The sequence below is a fragment of the Lycorma delicatula genome, chromosome 7, assembly GCF_047948215.1.
Source record: "Lycorma delicatula isolate Av1 chromosome 7, ASM4794821v1, whole genome shotgun sequence".
Taxonomy (NCBI): domain Eukaryota; kingdom Metazoa; phylum Arthropoda; class Insecta; order Hemiptera; family Fulgoridae; genus Lycorma; species Lycorma delicatula.
Genome location: NC_134461.1, coordinates 105,710,617 through 105,728,315, shown reverse-complemented (window position 1 = coordinate 105,728,315; position 17,699 = coordinate 105,710,617). Strand labels below are relative to the sequence as shown.

The following is a 17,699-nucleotide window of genomic DNA, read 5'->3' as shown; positions in this document are numbered from 1 at the left end:
AAGACCAACTGATTGTTCTCCACTAGAATAAGAGAACATATGAATTGTATAAAAAAAGATGAAATAGAAAAATCGAATTTCGCCAAACATGTTAAATAACAACCATAATTATAACCCAGAAAATTTTATTGACACTCGATTTTTCAAATAATAAACACATTACCAGTAATTTAGAAAAGTACCATATATATTTTAACAATGATAAATTAATAAACGAACAAACAAGATTTGATAATGATATATTGTATAAGCAAGTACTAAATAATAACTATAGAGTGAGTTGACCATACCGTTCCCATTACATTTTACCACAACGGTGGAGACATTCATAATAGCAGGACGATAAGTCGACATAATTTGAAACATATGATAACCACTGTTATATTATGTTACATAAACAAATTTACATGATCAAGAAGTTTTAGTTTTATTAAGATTATAACGTAAAATTTTTAAGTTCCTGATGACGGAATTTTATTTTGAAAGCACTTGAACATATATATATATATATATATATATATAAGAATTGTAGGTAAGTGGGTTCTTTAATTATTAATTTTTCCATATCATTACCAACAGCAATTTCCAAAAGCAAATCAACCACAGTATGATGCTTCTCAAAAATTCAAACCCTTGCTTGAACACTGCAATAGGCTACTTAAATTTTATTACGCTGTACACTAACAGTTGCCAATTGACGAATCCTTTGTTGGAACAAAAAGTCAAACCACTCTAATCCAGTGTTACCCAACAAACATCATCATCAGTGGGGAATTAAGCTGTGGGTTTTATGCAACTCTACATCTAATTACTGTATGTCTGTGTTCTGTTACAAAGGTAAAAAAGACAACAATTCTGTTGAAGTTAAACAATATGGTTTAGGCTCTGCAGTTGTAATATCACTTCTTAGTGTCTGCAATTATTTGAACAAAGGCTTTCATGTGTTTACCAATTATTTTTTCATAGTATACCATTTGTAAAAAGACTGTATGAACTAAAAACCTTTTTCACTGGAACAGGAAAAACAAAAAAGGTTTACCTGATGGACCAAAACAAAACTTAGAAGTGGGTAAAAAAAGTATTATAAACAGGGTAAAATAGTGGCTAAACAAAAAAAAGAGAAAAAATAATTGCAAAGAAAACCTGTAATATTACTGTCATCTAAAACATGAATTAAAGATGTTGAAGATAAAGATGTTAAAAAGACATGGTTGAATTACTAGTGAAAAAAAACCATGCCTAATTGTTTACTTCAATAAACACATGGGAAGCATAGATACTTATGATATGATGAGATATCAAAATACGATTCATATCTTTTGATGAGCGCAGAACTGTAAAATATTGGAAGGAGGTTGTGTTCATCTTCTTTGCCAGAATGGTAATAAATTCTTACATAATCTATAAAGAAAACTGTACCAACAATAATAAAAATTCCCTATCTAGATACAATTTTCTTGTTGACATAAAATCTATCTCTGAAGAATAGAATACTCATCGACAGAATTTGGAAATAGGAGGTGACGACCGTCAAAGAACTGCTGGCTTGGAAAAATTACCTCGAAAAAAGGAAAAGACTTGCATTGTTTGTACAAAGAGAGGGTTTACTTTTAAAACAAATAAGAAAAGGTCAAGTACTGGTTGTGCTGTCTGCAAAGAAGGATGACACGGTCTTTGTTTTCCAAAACAAAACTGTAAATAACATTTTTGCAGTTTTCAGTGTATGTACTGTAAATAAGTTTTTTAAATTAGATTACTGTAAACTGTATAAATATTTCTAGTATATACTCATCATATTCAGTGTGGTAAGTACATTGATTATATAATATTTATATTGTTCAATAAGTCTTATTAAGCTGATTATTTGTTCAATAATGTTCCAACAGGAAACATTTTTTATATTTGGTTTTTCACCAAATATTTTAAAACTTTGTATGGTTCTAGCAAACAGTATATAGACTGAAATTAGCATACTTCCCACACATTTAATATTTTTTTTTTTTTAGTAGGTAAAGTAGGAAAATTAAAAAAAAATCTTTTTTCTTTGTTTTTTCTAATTTTTTTTAATTTCAAAATTCTTTTGTGGTGTAAACTTATATTCAAATCATTTTGTAGCCTAAATAAAACTGAACATTTTGATATCTAATATGTTAAGATATCCTGAATATTATCAGTATGCGACATTTATAATACAGCTAAGCAAAATGACCATTTATAGGCCAAAATTTTCTAATTTCAAAAATTTTCTCCTGGCACTGAAAGGGTTAAAGAATCTGAATCAGAAAATGGATATGAAAATAAACTTAGTACTTAATATAGACAGAAGCGTTAAGTGATAGTGCTGCCTGTTCCTGAATTTCTGTAATATGTAAGTTAAAGACATGGTCAAAGATGCTCTACAAGATGATGAATTAGTGTAGGAGAAAGGGAAATAAATTATGTAAAGTTTATAGGTGATGTAGAATTTTAAGAAATGAAGCAAATATTTCTGACAGACAATTTCAAAATTAAAAGAAATTATAACTAGTAGTATAAAAATGAATGTTAGGAGAACAGAAGTACTAAACATAGGAAAAAATAAGCCAATCATTATCTACATGAAAGAGAAAAGGATTGAAATGAATCACATACTTAAAAGATTATAAAAGTGGAAATAAAATAAAACAGGAATACCAAACACTAAGGAAAGAAACAGCCATTATGTAGTAAGATAGAGTTGAGTATGAAGCATCTTGTGACGTCTTATATTTGAAGTATACTTTTCTAAATTGTAGAATACAAAAATAAAAAGAAAGGCTGGAGGCATATAAAATGTAGGAATGAAGGAGATTGTTGATAAAGTGGCTAAAGAGAGAGAGGAAAACTGAAAGTATAATGAAGAGAGTCAATGAAAATTGAAACTTAATCAGAACAATTTCGAGTAGGTAGGATAGCTGGCTGGGTCATATTACACAAAAAAGGTTAGTTAAAACAGGGCTAAGAAGTTCAAAAAGAGAGCCTGGAGAAAAATAAACATTCTAAATGATTTCAAAGAAAATAGGAGTCATCAGACACAAATGCTTATCTGGAAAAGAGGGGGATGTAGATGGACATGGTGTTAAGGGCCTGTCTAAGGGCACCCTGATACAGGAGAATATAGATAATTTGCATGAAATTGCAGAAATTCGTCATACGATGATGAATATGTGACACTTTGTAAAAAAAAAAAAAAATTCTTTACTGGGTGTTTGTGATTTATTCATTCTAAACAAATGATTCTACTAAACATCCTTTGCATACATATTAAAATTGGTGATTCATAAAACGCTTAACTTTCAATAAAATATAGAAAAAGAAATACTGACCTTACAAGCTGCAATACCAGGAACTCTGAGTACTGAAATCATGATTCTTAATAATGGTATGATATCATGTAATGAAGACAATTGTAGAACAAGCCGACGGAAGAGTAACTCTAGTTGTGCTAATAAACCAGTCCAAGTTCCAGATCCTGGGCCAAGACCAGCTTCCAGTGGTAAACAATCCAGGTAACATGCCATATTATACAGTATTAGAGGCATACTATCCAGTGATTTCTTTGAATTCAAAGTCTGCACAAAAAATATATGTAATCAGGAGAATAAGTCATTAAGTTTAATCATTTTAATGCTTTCTTCACTGGGTTGACCATCAGTAAGGTACTGAATATCAATAAGATTAAGGTATATCTAATCTTAACCTAATTCTAAATCTACAACTACTAATAATAATAAAAAAAAAAAAACTAAACTGAGAATTTTATACAAAAAAAATTATGTTTATGATTTTACAAACAGTTAAACATACCTCAAGTAGTAACTGTAATGGAGCTATTGGATTTAGTTCGTTGAAATCAAGAAGAGCTTGAGCTACACTACGGAAAAATTGCATTCTTGCAGTATCTACAAAAAAAGAAGCAAAGTGAATAGTTTTATACAACAGCTGAAACTTAAATAAATAATAATTTAAATTTTAGTAAAATAGTTTTTTTTTTAAATACAACAGACATGAACTATATGTTTACTGCCTGTTACATGGGAAAATGCTTTACATTGTACAAAGGACTAATGAGTCTTTTGATTTTTTTTAACAAAAAATCATACACTATAGTTTGCATAATAGCTAAAGGTGAAGTTGTCTTTTGGTATAGTTACTTTTTTTATGTTTGTTCTGATGAAATATATGTATGTCATTTCCAAACACTTATGTATTTGTTGCAACTTAGTTAAAAAATAACTAAATTGAATTTACAAAAGTTTATCTATTCAAATTCTTTGTATATCTCATGTCAGAATTTTTCTTGATGAAAGAACATATTTTCTCTAGTAAAAAATATTCTTATTCAGGATGCAAATTAAAATCTCAAAGTAGAAAAAGCTCACAAATTTTGCAAGAGTGTTTATCTTAAATCTTTTTAGACATTTTCAATTTCTAAAAAGATTTAAGATATCTCTGCACCATTGATGGTGAAGCGCATCTCCCTTAGCTGGCGTTGACCTGCAAGCACCAGCGCCTCCGACTTTTCTGTTGCTATTTGCTGACTGTGAGTCACCATCCAATGGTGCACACACATCTGGTTCGATTGTGTCAGGTGGGAGAACGAGAGACGTCAGATTCCGGTGGCTTTAAGACCAGATAACATCGTCAGACACATGCTCCAGAGTGAGAATGGATGGAGGGAGGTAGAGAGAGTGGCTCGTCTCGTACTAACAGCGAAGAGGCAGGAGGAACCCCCTTGACGTGCACACGGCCCTCGATGTCAAAAGAGGCGTCAAAATGTGTTTGTTTTTGTAGTTGTTAATGTACTTTGCTAGGTTAGGAATTTATGATTATATTATGTGTCTGCTCATGTTGTTGTTGGATTATGCTGCCGGATATACCGATGGACATGGAGTGGGGGGATATTGTGTGCGGTGCTCTACCGCTGACGGCGAAGGAGGCATGGCGCAACAAGTAGTGAGGGGTCATGGGAATGCGTGGGGGATCAAGGACATGTACAAGTCCATCTTGATGCGTGTAGGGGCCAGGGAGGCAGCCTCTATGCCTAGGGTGTTCAGGCCTACTCACACGCAAGAGTGGGTGGGTCAGAGCTCCCCGATGATGGCATGGGGGGACGCGTAACTGTGAAGGGCAAATGAAATGTGTGTCTTGATCAGGTAAAATAGGGACTGGAAGGGTGCTCTCCTTCGGAGAAAAATTCTGATCACCGGAAGAGGTGATAAGTATGTTTTCAAGGAGGCACGAGAAACCCTGATGGGATGTCCGAGTTCGGACGAGCTAGGGAGGGGAGACTGCGCTGCCATGAAACCCTGAGACGACTGTGTTAAGCTTTTTAGCGTGAGCTGGTCATCTTGGGGGAGAGACATTTTTAATGAAAAATATACTCTGGTTAGAAAATTCCTTTTCACAAGTGTAATATGATAATAAGAAGATTCCAGTTGATTATAAATTATAATAAATAAAAGTATTAAACCTTTATAGTGTTTGAATAATCCAAGATCAAATTACCTTCACTTTCTACTTCTTAACTTCTCTCTATAAGCTTGTATGGTGGTAGGGCTCAGGATGCTGTGTAATGAAAACTTTTAAGTTCCCATTCCTTAAACATCTGCCTGATTATTTATATTATTTCTTACTTTGAATTATTTATGACAAGAAGCTTTGTCAAAAAAAAGGATAAGTTCATAAACAATTTTTTGAAACTCTTAAATTCTTACTGGCTGTTATACCTCTCTCTTGTCGAGAAATTTATTTCTTGTCGTTTCACTTATTTTTTAATTTAACGAGGTTAATGCAAATAACAAATGTTACTAAAAATTAAACTGAGATCTGATTTTGTGTTTTACATAACTTTTTTTATCAGAATAATATTTATCACGTCTGAGAAGGCATGGATTATAATTATGTGATTGATTGAACAGTATGTTGAATATGACTGAAATGAAATCTTTAAAATAAGTACAGTAAAAGAAATTTTTTTTTTAATTTAAAGAGCATGTACATGCAATGGACAGTTACTCTAATTATTTTCTAATAAACTTAAACAAATACTAATAAATCTTTTCACAGTTTGTATTTATGGAAGGTAGGAAGTTTGAAGTTTTTTTTTGCTTACATCAGATAATAAAGAATCTTTCACCTTGTATCTAGTTTGAATATGTAATAATACAAGACAGCCCATAATTTGGTGGCTATAACTAAAGTGCAGATTACTATTGAATTGGGTTAGTAAGATTAATTAATTTGTTTACTACAGTGAGTGGTGTGAGCAATAATCTATATAAAACAAAATAGTTTAGAGCTTATGGAGTGAAAGCCCAAAAGAAATGTGGACCTATTTAATATAATTTTAGGAGCAAAATTTTACTCTCTAATGTAACATATAAATAAATCTATAAATCATGAGTACAATTCATTTCTACTTAATCAAGATTAATAAAAAAATGGTCTCACTTATGAACAAGATTTTCAAATTGATAAAGCTTGATTATCCTCATTTATGCTGTGTAAAGCAAATAATAATTCCTTACAACTTAATTATTTCAATTCAGTGAAATACCCAACTTAAATAATAAAAACATAAAATAGCATTCACAGTAGGAAAAGATAATTTATTTTTAAGTATACGAGTCAACATTTTGGAGCATATCAAAATGTCATACAAAAAATTATGAACATAATATTCACATCCTAAAAATCTATTTGAAACTTTAACTGAGTTTACTATCAAAATTTCATTTCAAAAATAAAATTAAAATAACCTTGAACATTTGTCTGAAACATTTGAACAAAAACACCATTCGGGGCAAGCTGATGTAGGACACATCTTAAAAACTGATGAGCGACACTAACAGCACCACCAGGCAGATAAATGTTACTTTCACTTTGCCATGGATATGTAGCACTCAAAGCCAACCTATAATACATAAATAAACAGTTTATTAGTAGATGTGTAGATTTTTAATCGAATCACAGTTGTTATAAATAGTAACAGAAAAAAGTATTAATAAGATCCAGCAAAAGACAGTTATTTAGAATAGTTCTAGGAACAGGAAAATTTAATTTTTTAAATATATTTTCTTAACACAAATTGCTTCTGTAGTAGTAAAACAGTGTACAATGAAATGGCTTCCATGCCATAACATGAATTCTAAATTATGTAATAAATAATACAGATACATTAGCATTACATGAAAATAATTTATAAATCTCAATGAAAGGATCATTTCATTGAAGGAGTTAATTCAAATTCTTAAAAACAGCAAGTTCAGATGAGTATCTCTCATCAAATATAAAAGTAAGTTGTGAATTTTATAATTCTAATAAATTATATTCTTTTTAATAAAAACATATATTAGCACAAAGAATTAATGAAATAAATATCATTAACTCAGTGTTTCATCCTAAACAATTGTGAGGATTTTTGACTATAAAAAAATATTGATAGGAAACACATCAGTAACTTAATACAGATGTGATTTGATAAAAATTACTGCTGTTCTGCTGGAACAGCAGTTCATGTTAGTTTACATATTATTGCAACACAAATTTTGATGATCACAAAAGAGTATTGTGATCTTTAAGGTTTGTAAATTATTTTTTTCCAAATGAGTGGTCCATAAACAAAGTATTTTATGATCATGGAAAAAAACCAGTCTTCTTAATAAAATTTTATATACGAGGTCTGTAAATAAAGTAATTAGTAATTAGTATTTTTTGGCAACCAAAGTGTCAACACTGTAAAGTTACTATTAAACATATGGTTATATGAACAGCTGATTTATATTAGATATTAATATTTTTAGTCTATTTTTGCCATGTGAGATGTAAACAAATATTTTGTAGTGCATTACAAAAATGAGCGATACTGATTTAAATAGAAAAAATAACTTGAAAGTACTAATATAAAATAACTAATACTAATTTAAAAATTTATTCACCTTGTACTGCACTCAATTTTTTTTTGAAAAAAAAAAACATTCCTGTAGTTTCCCAACCATCTTAATCACCTGACTTGAGTCCTTGCGACGCTTTCCTGTTCACTTTGAAAAACACCTCAAAGGACACCATTTTGGAACAGTAGAAAACATTAAAAAAATGTAACCGACCATCTGAAGGATATTCCGGTTTCTGAGTTCAAACACTGCTATGAAGAGTGGGAAAATTGTTTGAAGCATTGTGTGGCTTCCCAAGAGAACTATTTTGAAGGTGTACTATTTATAAAAAGTTTTTCTGAACCAGTCTCATCATTACTTTATTTACAGACCTTATAATTAACTAATACTACTAAAACTTTTTTCATTACATTAATTAAGGTCCTGGCCCTGGTAACTTATGTGGAGTAGAGCTTTAGTTATGGCTAAGTGAAAATGTGAAGCATAAGTGCAATCCTTTGGCACAATAAAATAAAGAATCAGCAAGAAATTCCTCTTAGCCTTTTGGCTTCAAACACCAACTTATTACCTACACATGGTCCTCCTGTTAAGCTGAGCAACTCAACAGAAGATATGGTAACAAATCTGAGCAGGCAACTGGTTCAGCAAGTTAATATCAGTTTGGAAGATAAGAGTTTATCTATCCTTAGTTAAATTCTCGCAGGTCTATCTATGTCTTGAGACATTGCAGTCGTCATCAATGGTTACATGAGCCATGAAATGAGGGTTGGGGTAAATCCAAAATTCAAACACACTAAGAAGCATAAAGAGAGCAATCCTTCCTCTTTAATAAGGTAGGTTGTAGGGTTAACAACTTGCACCGAGTGAAACTCTAAATTCTAATTCAAAGAAACATAAGACCCTGTACTGAATTTAAGACAAGAGCACTGTAAATAAATTTGATGCCAGAAGATAAGGATGAAAAGGAAAATAAAAGCTCCATCTTCATCATTCATTTTGACATTTTAATTATGCAACATCTCAAGATTACTCACACCTATGAAAAATGGAATCTATAATAGTACATACAGTAAATAAAGGAAGCTTGAAATAAAAATATTTCTCATCTTCATAAAACTCAGTTTGCAAAAAAATAAAACATATAGTAAGCAGTCATTATGATTAATAAGATACTTCTTCTATACATGTACCCAATTTTTGGGTTACAAAACTACCAAAGACTAATGTTATCATCATTATCCTCACTTATTATAATGTAATTGGAAACAATAATAAAAAAAAAACAAAAAAAAACAAAAAAAAACATTAATACAAATTGTAAAATTTAATGTTTAGGGTACATAACATTTCTGTGTTTCTATCTCCTGCAGCAGTTGCTTAGTTATAAACATTATTCATAACTTAAAATATGGTCTCTGGTCTTTTATAAAGCATCTCGATGACCAAATAACTTCAGAAATCAAAATATGTTAAGGTTAAAAGTGCAATATAGAAAGGAGTAGAGCTTCAACAAGAAAGACTGATAAGAAAAAAAAATAGCATGTAAAATAATTTTAACTCAAGAAGAAATAACTTTTTCTTTTTTAACTGTGTTGAAAAAATATGTGCATGTATTGTAACCATATTAGAGGAGAAAAGGAAAAAAGTCTACTCTAAGCACTTACTTTGCCACTATTGTTAGAATATCAGGTAACATAGGAGCAGCTAATGCTGGTTCACGATGAATAAATGTTCCTACTATCACAATGCATAGCCCTAATTCCTCATCACTATATTCTTCTTTAGCTGCACCACATTCACCACACCTACAAAGAAAACCACAACAAAATAATATAAATCATGCTTATACTTAAGACATATTAATTTTACATTTGGATTAAATGAAAACACTAATATTTAAAACTTTAATGTAATAAAACTTCAACTAGGACAGTCTTATGACATGGACTTGTAATTTTTTACCGAGTTGGAATTAAAAAGTAAAACTACAGTTTTATTTTTTTAGATTAACAATTGTGAGTTGAAACAATTACAATTAACATTAACAATTGACTTTTTTTTGTCTTCAGTCATTTGACTGGTTTGATGCAGCTCTCCAAGATTCCATTTCAGTATACCCTCTACATCCTACATCCCTAACAATTTGTTTTACATATTTCAAACGTGGCCTGCCTACACAATTTTTTCCTTCTACCTGTCCTTCCAATATTAAAGTGACTATTCCAGGATGCCTTAGTATGTGGCCTATAAGTCTGTCTCTTCTTTTAACTATATTTTTCCAAATGCTTCTTTCTTCATCTATTTAGAGCAATACCTCTTCATTTGTCACTTTATCCACCCATCTGATTTTTAACATTCTCCTATAGCACCGCATTTCAAAAGCTTCTAATCTTTTCTTCTCAGATACTCCGATCGTCCAAGTTTCACTTCCATATAAAGCGACACTCCAAACATACACTTTCAAAAATCTTTTCCTGACATTTAAATTAATTTTTGATGTAAACAAATTATATTTCTTACTGAAGGCTCGTTTTGCTTGTGCTATTCGGTATTTTATATCGCTCCTGCTTCGTCCATCTTAAGTAATTCTATTTCCCAAATAACAAAATTCTTCTACCTCCATAATCTTTTCTCCTCCTATTTTCACATTCAGTGGTCCATCTTTGTTATTTCTACTACATTTCATTACTTTTGTTTTGCTCTTGTTTATCTTCATGCGATAGTTCTTGCGTAGGACTTCATCTATGCCGTTCATTGTTTCTTCTAAATCCATTTTACTCTCGGCTAGAATTACTATATCATCAGCAAATCGTAGCATCTTTATCTTTTCACCTTGTACTGTTACTCCGAATCTAAATTGTTCTTTAACATCATTAACTACTAGTTCCATGTAAAGATTAAAAAGTAACGGAGATAGGGAACATCCTTGTCAGACTCCCTTTCTTATTACGGCTTCTTTCTTATGTATTTCAATTGTTACTGTTGCTGTTTGGTTCCTGTACATGTTAGCAATTGTTCTTCTATCTCTGTATTTGAACCCTAATTTTTTTAAAATGCTGAACATTTTATTCCAGTCTACGTTATCGAATGCCTTTTCTAGGTCTATAAACGCCAAGTATGTTGGTTTGTTTTTCTTTAATCTTCCTTCTACTATTAATCTGAGGCCTAAAATTGCTTCCCTTGTCCCTATACTTTTCCTGAAACCAAATTGGTCTTCTCCTAACACTTCTTCCATTCTCCTCTCAATTCTTCTGTATAGAATTCTAGTTAAGATTTTTGATGCATGACTAGTTAAACTAATTGTTCTGTATTCTTCACATTTATCTGTCCCTGCTTTCTTTGGTATCATGACTATAACACTTTTTTTGAAGTCTGACGGAAATTCCCCTTTTTCATAAATATTACACACCAGTTTGTATAATCTATCAATCGCTTCCTCACCTGCACTGCACAGTAATTCTACAGGTATTCCGTCTATTCCAGGAGCCTTTCTGCCATTTAAATCTTTTAATGCTCTCTTAAATTCAGATCTCAGTATTGTTTCTCCCATTTCATCCTCCTCAACTTCCTCTTCTTCCTCTATAACACCATTTTCTAATTCATTTCCTCCGTATAACTCTTCAATATATTCCACCCATCTATCAACTTTACCTTTCGTATTTTATATTGGTGTACCATCTTTGTTTAACACATTATTAGATTTTAATTTATGTACCCCAAAATTTTCCTTAACTTTCCTGTATGCTCCGTCTATTTTACCAATGTTCATTTCTTTTATCCACTCTTCTTTCGCCAGTTTGCACTTCCTGTTTATAGCATTTCTTAATTGCCGATAGTTCCTTTTACTTTCTTCATCACTAGCATTCTTATATTTTCTACGTTCATCCATCAGCTGCAATATATCGCCTGAAACCCAAGGTTTTCTACCAGTTCTCTTTATTCCGCCTAAGTTTGCTTCTGCTGATTTAAGAATTTCCTTTTTAACATTCTCCCATTCTTCTTCTACATTTTCTACCTTATCTTTTTTACTCAGACCTCTTGCGATGTCCTCCTCAAAAATCTTCTTTACCTCCTCTTCCTCAAGCTTCTCTAAATTCCACCGATTCATCTGACACCTTTTCTTCAGGTTTTTAAACCCCAATCTACATTTCATTATCACCAAATTATGGTCGCTATCAATGTCTGCTCCACGGTAAGTTTTGCAGTCAACGAGTTGATTTCTAAATCTTTGCTTATAATCTATCTGATACCTTCCAGTATCGCCTGGCTTTTTCCAAGTGTATATTCTTCTATTATGATTTTTAAATTGGGTGTTGGCAATTACTAAATTAGACTTCGTGGAAAACTCTATAAGTCGGTCCCCTCTTTCATTGCTTTTGCCCAGCCCGTATTCACCCACTATATTTCCTTCCTTGCCTTTTCCAATGCTTGCATTCCAATCTCCAACTATTATTAAATTTTCATCTCCTTTTAGATGTTTAATTGCTTCATCAATCTCTTCGTATACACACTTTACCTCATCTTCATCATGGGCTCTTATAGGCATATAGACGTTAACAATCGTTGTTGGTTTAGGTTTTGATTTTATCCTTATTACAATGATTCTATCGCTATGGGTTTTGAAATACTCTACTCTCTTCCCTAGACAAAGACAATTGACTATACAATCAAAAGCAACTCTTGTTTAGCTCTAGTAGAAATAACAGTAATATCAAGAAAACAGAAGAAAATCAATAAATATAAATACAGATATCTGCAAAGTTCAGAGTTAAATTCCAGTCAGGAATTGCACTTTTTCACATTATAGATATAAGCTTCAAATTCATGAAGTGCATTCAATATCTAATTAAATTATTTTAGAATTATCTGAATGAATAAGGATCATACAAGCCAAATAACAGAAATAATAAAATGTCTGCAAAGGTTTGCTTAACTTTGCCCTTGAAAGAATTGTATTTTGAGTACACTGTAGGGTTTCAAAATATTAATGACCTAATTTTGCAATATTTGGAATACACCTGCAAAAAGGATCAAAATATTCAGTAAAAATAAATTTGGGGACCATTTCACCACCTTGCTAATATTCAGTAAAACTGAATATGCAACATTAATAATAACAGCCACAACTTGAAAAACACATAAATGATCACAAATTTTGCAAAACTAAAAAATTTTTAAATTACATTTTTTTTAAACCTCTGAGACCACCATTAGGTATTGCTTCAGAGATGAGATGAATGATTTTGTTGTATGTGTGAAAATGGAATGCATGACCAGGATTCAAATCCGGGACCTCTGGATGAAAGGCCAAGATGCTACCACTTGTGCCACAGAGGCTGGCAAACTTCTAGTACCACAGGACCTCACTTTGTTAAAAATGTTGTCTTCATTAATTAATACAGTTATATAAATAAACCAAGTTTATTTTTAGAGTAATTATTTATTTTAATAAATTGGCCCAATTGGTGTAATTATATTTAACAAGTCTAAAAAAATGATAGTAGTTCACTAGTTCACTAAAAAAAAGATTTGAATATCTCGATGCTCTTTTTTCTGGTGAGGCCAAAAAAACAAGAAATATAACTTACAAAAAATTGAGGAATATTTACCTGTCAATAACACATTCATCACTGATACGGTATGAGCTTTGTTTCAGATCAAATGCAGCATGACAAGCAAGCTGTGTAGCTGAATCGAGCTTATGTTGCTGAGAACCAGCACACCTGAAATACATATGAAAAAAACCATATTTATGAAAAGAACTGTAGCATTATGTAAAAAACAAATAAAATAGTATCAACATTAATATTATTTAAAAAAAAAATAATAATTGACTTTCTTAAAGCAAAAATCACTGACTAAATATAGCTTGCAATTCTATATTTTGTGACTATGCAGAATACAGCCTCGCAAAACTACTGACTGACTGCTGGTCCCTACAATATTTCCACCTCCTGGACAGCAGAACCAGTATCCCACTTGTCCTTTTAACTGTTGAAGCAATTTTCATTATCCACGCCCTTACTATAATTTCTTTTTCTGATCTGGTAACTCTTCAGCCCTTGGTTGAACAAGAGCTTTTGGAGGTGCAATTATCTGAATTACAAGGAACAAATTGTTAAGCGGACCCCATTATTCTAAAAAAAGAATCCCTATTAGTTCCTTCTTTCTTTATTTTTTCTTTCTTACTTCTAAATTGGAAAAAACCCGTTACCCTGGCCCATTGAACTGGTCTTGTTATACAATATATTACCCCTACTTAGGACAACAGTAAGGGTAAAATAGGAACAAAAGTAGAGGTCATAGGGGATAACTACCTTAAATCATTATCTTAATATATTTACAACTAAAACTTACAGAATCAATATGTAATGTATAAAAATGTAAGGACAAAAAACTTGTCAATGCAAAATAGATGAAAGACCTGCATTAGTGTAATCATACTAGCATTAGCCTCAATTTTGTCATTAAAAGCACTTTGAGATAGAAAAATGTGTTGTAGTAATAAATACATTACCATGCTCCAGATCTATGTGATGAATCGGATATTATATGGCTCCCAGTTGAAAATTGACCTTGTCTTTTCACTTTTTGCTTTTGTAACCGTGTAGCACTAGGATCTTCAGGCTTATTTAATCCTGAAATGTAAAAATAAATGTATTTCATCAATATACTAAGATTAAAAAAATTTTAATCTTATTAAAATTTATATGGCTATTTTGAATTTTCATATCAATGCTGTAACACATTTAAAAAAAAAACTGAAAAATATATAAACTCTTTTTAATTGATTACAAAACAAAATTAATTATAAAGGTAAAAGTTACAAAAGCTATACCTGTGTTTAGCCAAGCTTTTATTGTAGGTTAGATTCTTCTGAGAAGGCACCATAACAGTTGTTACTGGGAGTATTGTGGTGCAGCTAGATGTGATGTTGGTGTTTGAAAAATGTGTATATTTAGAATGTGTTCATTTACAAAGTTGTTTTACGCTAAAGTATAAATATTTCTAGTTGCTCAAATGTATCTTGATTTAAGATTTTTGTTGACAGTATATGATTTTCAAGGTGATATTTTTCATTTTTGACTTATTTCAATGAGGAGATTGGGAAAAATGGATTCAATGGTGGAGGGGAAGTGTGCTTTTATATGTTCATTAAAGCATTGTGAAAAATTATTTATATCATTATAAAAATCTATATCCTGTTTCTCCAATGTAAAACAAATTACAAATGAAGCAATGAAGTTTGCATACCAGACAAATCAAATTTGTTTATATGAATTTTTATCTAACAATGTGTTGTAATGATATAACCTACTTTTTTGAATGTTTAGACAGTATTTTCTGTTAATGAAATTTGAGTTTTATTAGGATGTTTTGTGTATCTTATTTTATTCTTTGTTCTCAAAATTGTGTTTGAGTGTCTATCAGTTTTTTGATGTAACTTTTTGTTTTAGGTAAATATTTTATTATATGTGGTTCATCGTGATAGTCTTAAAGAAAATGAATGTTGAGTTGACTGGTTAACATTATTCTGAAAACTGAAAGTCTGAATTGCATAGGTTGATTAGAAGAAATTTGCATTATTTTTTCAATAAATTTTGAATGTATGTTAATCTCAACTTACACCTCAGTTTGTGAAGAGTAGTTTCACAAATTAAAGTAATACATTACAAAATTGTTTATTACTCTTAGAAAATGTTTGAAAAAAAGATAACTAATAATATAAGCATAATGAGTTACAATGGTAAATAATATATATAAGATATATACAAAATACACCTTATTTGTAAAAAAATAAAATAAAATATAAAAATAGGCACAGAGAGTTTAGCTGATTAGAATAATTTTCCAAAAAAATTCTTTAAGCTGTCTATGTAACATTTAATTCTGTTAAAGTTGAAAAGTTCAATTAAATTGATCTACAAAATCTGATCAAGAATGGCAATAAGCTGACTTAATTGGCTCTTTATTCAATAGCATATATTTTTTAATATGCCGTAAAACGTAATATCTTGTATAAAATTACAACCTCATTATGTTTATTTTTTAAAGATATATTTTTGGTTTTACAGCAACAAATAAAACTTTCAAAGCAAATAAAAAAAAATAACTTTTGTAACAACTATGAGATTCCATCCTTGGCTCTTGTAGTGAAAGGTTGTGTCTTATTGTGCTCTGTGATTGTGAGTTGTAACCAGTCCAGCCAGGTGTTCAACAGTTCTTCTACCTGCGTCGCCAGACAATGTGAGAAGGGTCTGCTAGGACATCAGCCGGGCGGCCAGCTACCTGGATTACAGGCCAGTTACATTAAGAAAAGGATAATCCTTTTCTTAATTTTATTTCTATTCTATTCAAATTTCTATAATAATGTAAAGTGAACTCTTGTAGTCATTACGAACACATTAAGTTAATAGCCTATTATTATAGGACTATTGTGCTGATTTTAAAATAATTTTATTTTAAATTGTTTGATATAATCTGTACCTATTTAGGTCTACAGGTTATATCTTGTTTTGATTTTTCTTGTCAGTGGTTTTATTTTGCAGCAAGTGTACATTAAGAAGTGTTTAATTAAGTTTAATTTTAATTTTTAAATTTTATTCTTTATTTTTCCTCAATGGAAGGAAAAGTAAGGCCTGCCCCGCCCCGTTCTCCCACCCCGGAACTGTCCGTCGGTGGAGAGGAAAGCGGGTCTGGCGCTAGGAAGCGCCAGAAACGCCGGGACTCCGCGCCTCCTATGGAGACGGAGCCCGTAGCGGGCTGCAGCAGCCGCCTACCCGCAGGCTGATGATGGGGCCCCATCACAGCCTGCTACCGTCAGGCGGGAGAAAATCCCGCCAATAATGCTGGACTGCCCGAAGGAGTGGCCAGCATTAGCGCGCGACATTAAGTCGCGGATCGGGGGGCGCCTGGTGGCTAAAAGCACCGGGCTCTCGATAAGGCTGCAGCTGGGCAGCGAGGCGGATTACCGGGCGGTGCAGAGTTTTCTGCACTCGAAGGGAATCGCCTTTCACTCCTTTCAGCTCCCGAAGGACAGGGAGCTGAAGGTGGTTATACGGGGAATCCCCTATGGGGCTGCCCCGGAGGAAGTAAGGGAGGAACTGACCTCCCTTGGCTATGAGGTGGTTTCGGTTAAGAAGCTCCTCACAAGGGACGGTCGGGAAACCCCGACCTGCCTAGTGGCCCTTAAGAGGACCCCTTCGGCCCGGACCATTTATGACCTTGGCAGTATTTTTTACTGCAAGGTCGCAGTGACTGCGTTTGTGTCACGAGGGGGGCCACCCCAGTGCCACAGATGCCAGAAATTTGGACACTCGTCCAATTACTGCCAGAGGGCCCAGCAATGTGTCAAGTGTGGTGGGGACCACGACACTGCCACATGCGTTAAGCCGCGTGAGGAACCAGCCTCATGCGTTAACTGCAAGGGACCTCATCCGGCTAATTACCGGGGTTGCCCCTATTATAAGGAGCAAGTCAATAAGGTCAAGGGCATTAAAAAGCCCGCGACTGTTGACGGCCGCAGCTGGGCCCGTGTTGCCGGTGGGGGAAAATCAGCCCCCAAACCGGAGGTGCCGGCACCTGTGGCCAAGGCGGTAGTGAAAAAAGGGGAGGTACCCTCCCCAACACCCGCCAAGCCAAAACCGGCGGCGACCACCAAGAAGGTGGTGAAACAAAAGGCGGCGTCAAAGCCGGCCCCGGCGAAGAAGGCCAAGCCTTCCTCGACGGGAAAGGCAAAGCCTGCTCCGGCTGGGAAGGCCAAGCAGGCTGTTAAAAACACCGCGG

General features: G+C 32.8%; 1 protein-coding gene across 1 annotated transcript in view; it reads right to left on the bottom strand.

Annotated features, from left to right (window-relative positions):
• The window catches only part of unc79 (UNC-79 domain-containing protein), a 183,383-nt gene that overhangs the window by 25,661 nt on the left and 140,023 nt on the right, over nucleotides 1–17,699 (bottom strand). Inside the window, exons 38-43 of the mRNA XM_075372061.1 lie at nucleotides 14,431–14,551; nucleotides 13,523–13,636; nucleotides 9,578–9,718; nucleotides 6,780–6,934; nucleotides 3,826–3,920; nucleotides 3,345–3,590 (exon numbers count right to left, since the gene is read on the bottom strand). Coding sequence (XP_075228176.1) covers nucleotides 3,345–3,590; nucleotides 3,826–3,920; nucleotides 6,780–6,934; nucleotides 9,578–9,718; nucleotides 13,523–13,636; nucleotides 14,431–14,551 — 872 coding nt within the window. The remainder of the gene's footprint in view (nucleotides 1–3,344; nucleotides 3,591–3,825; nucleotides 3,921–6,779; nucleotides 6,935–9,577; nucleotides 9,719–13,522; nucleotides 13,637–14,430; nucleotides 14,552–17,699) is intronic.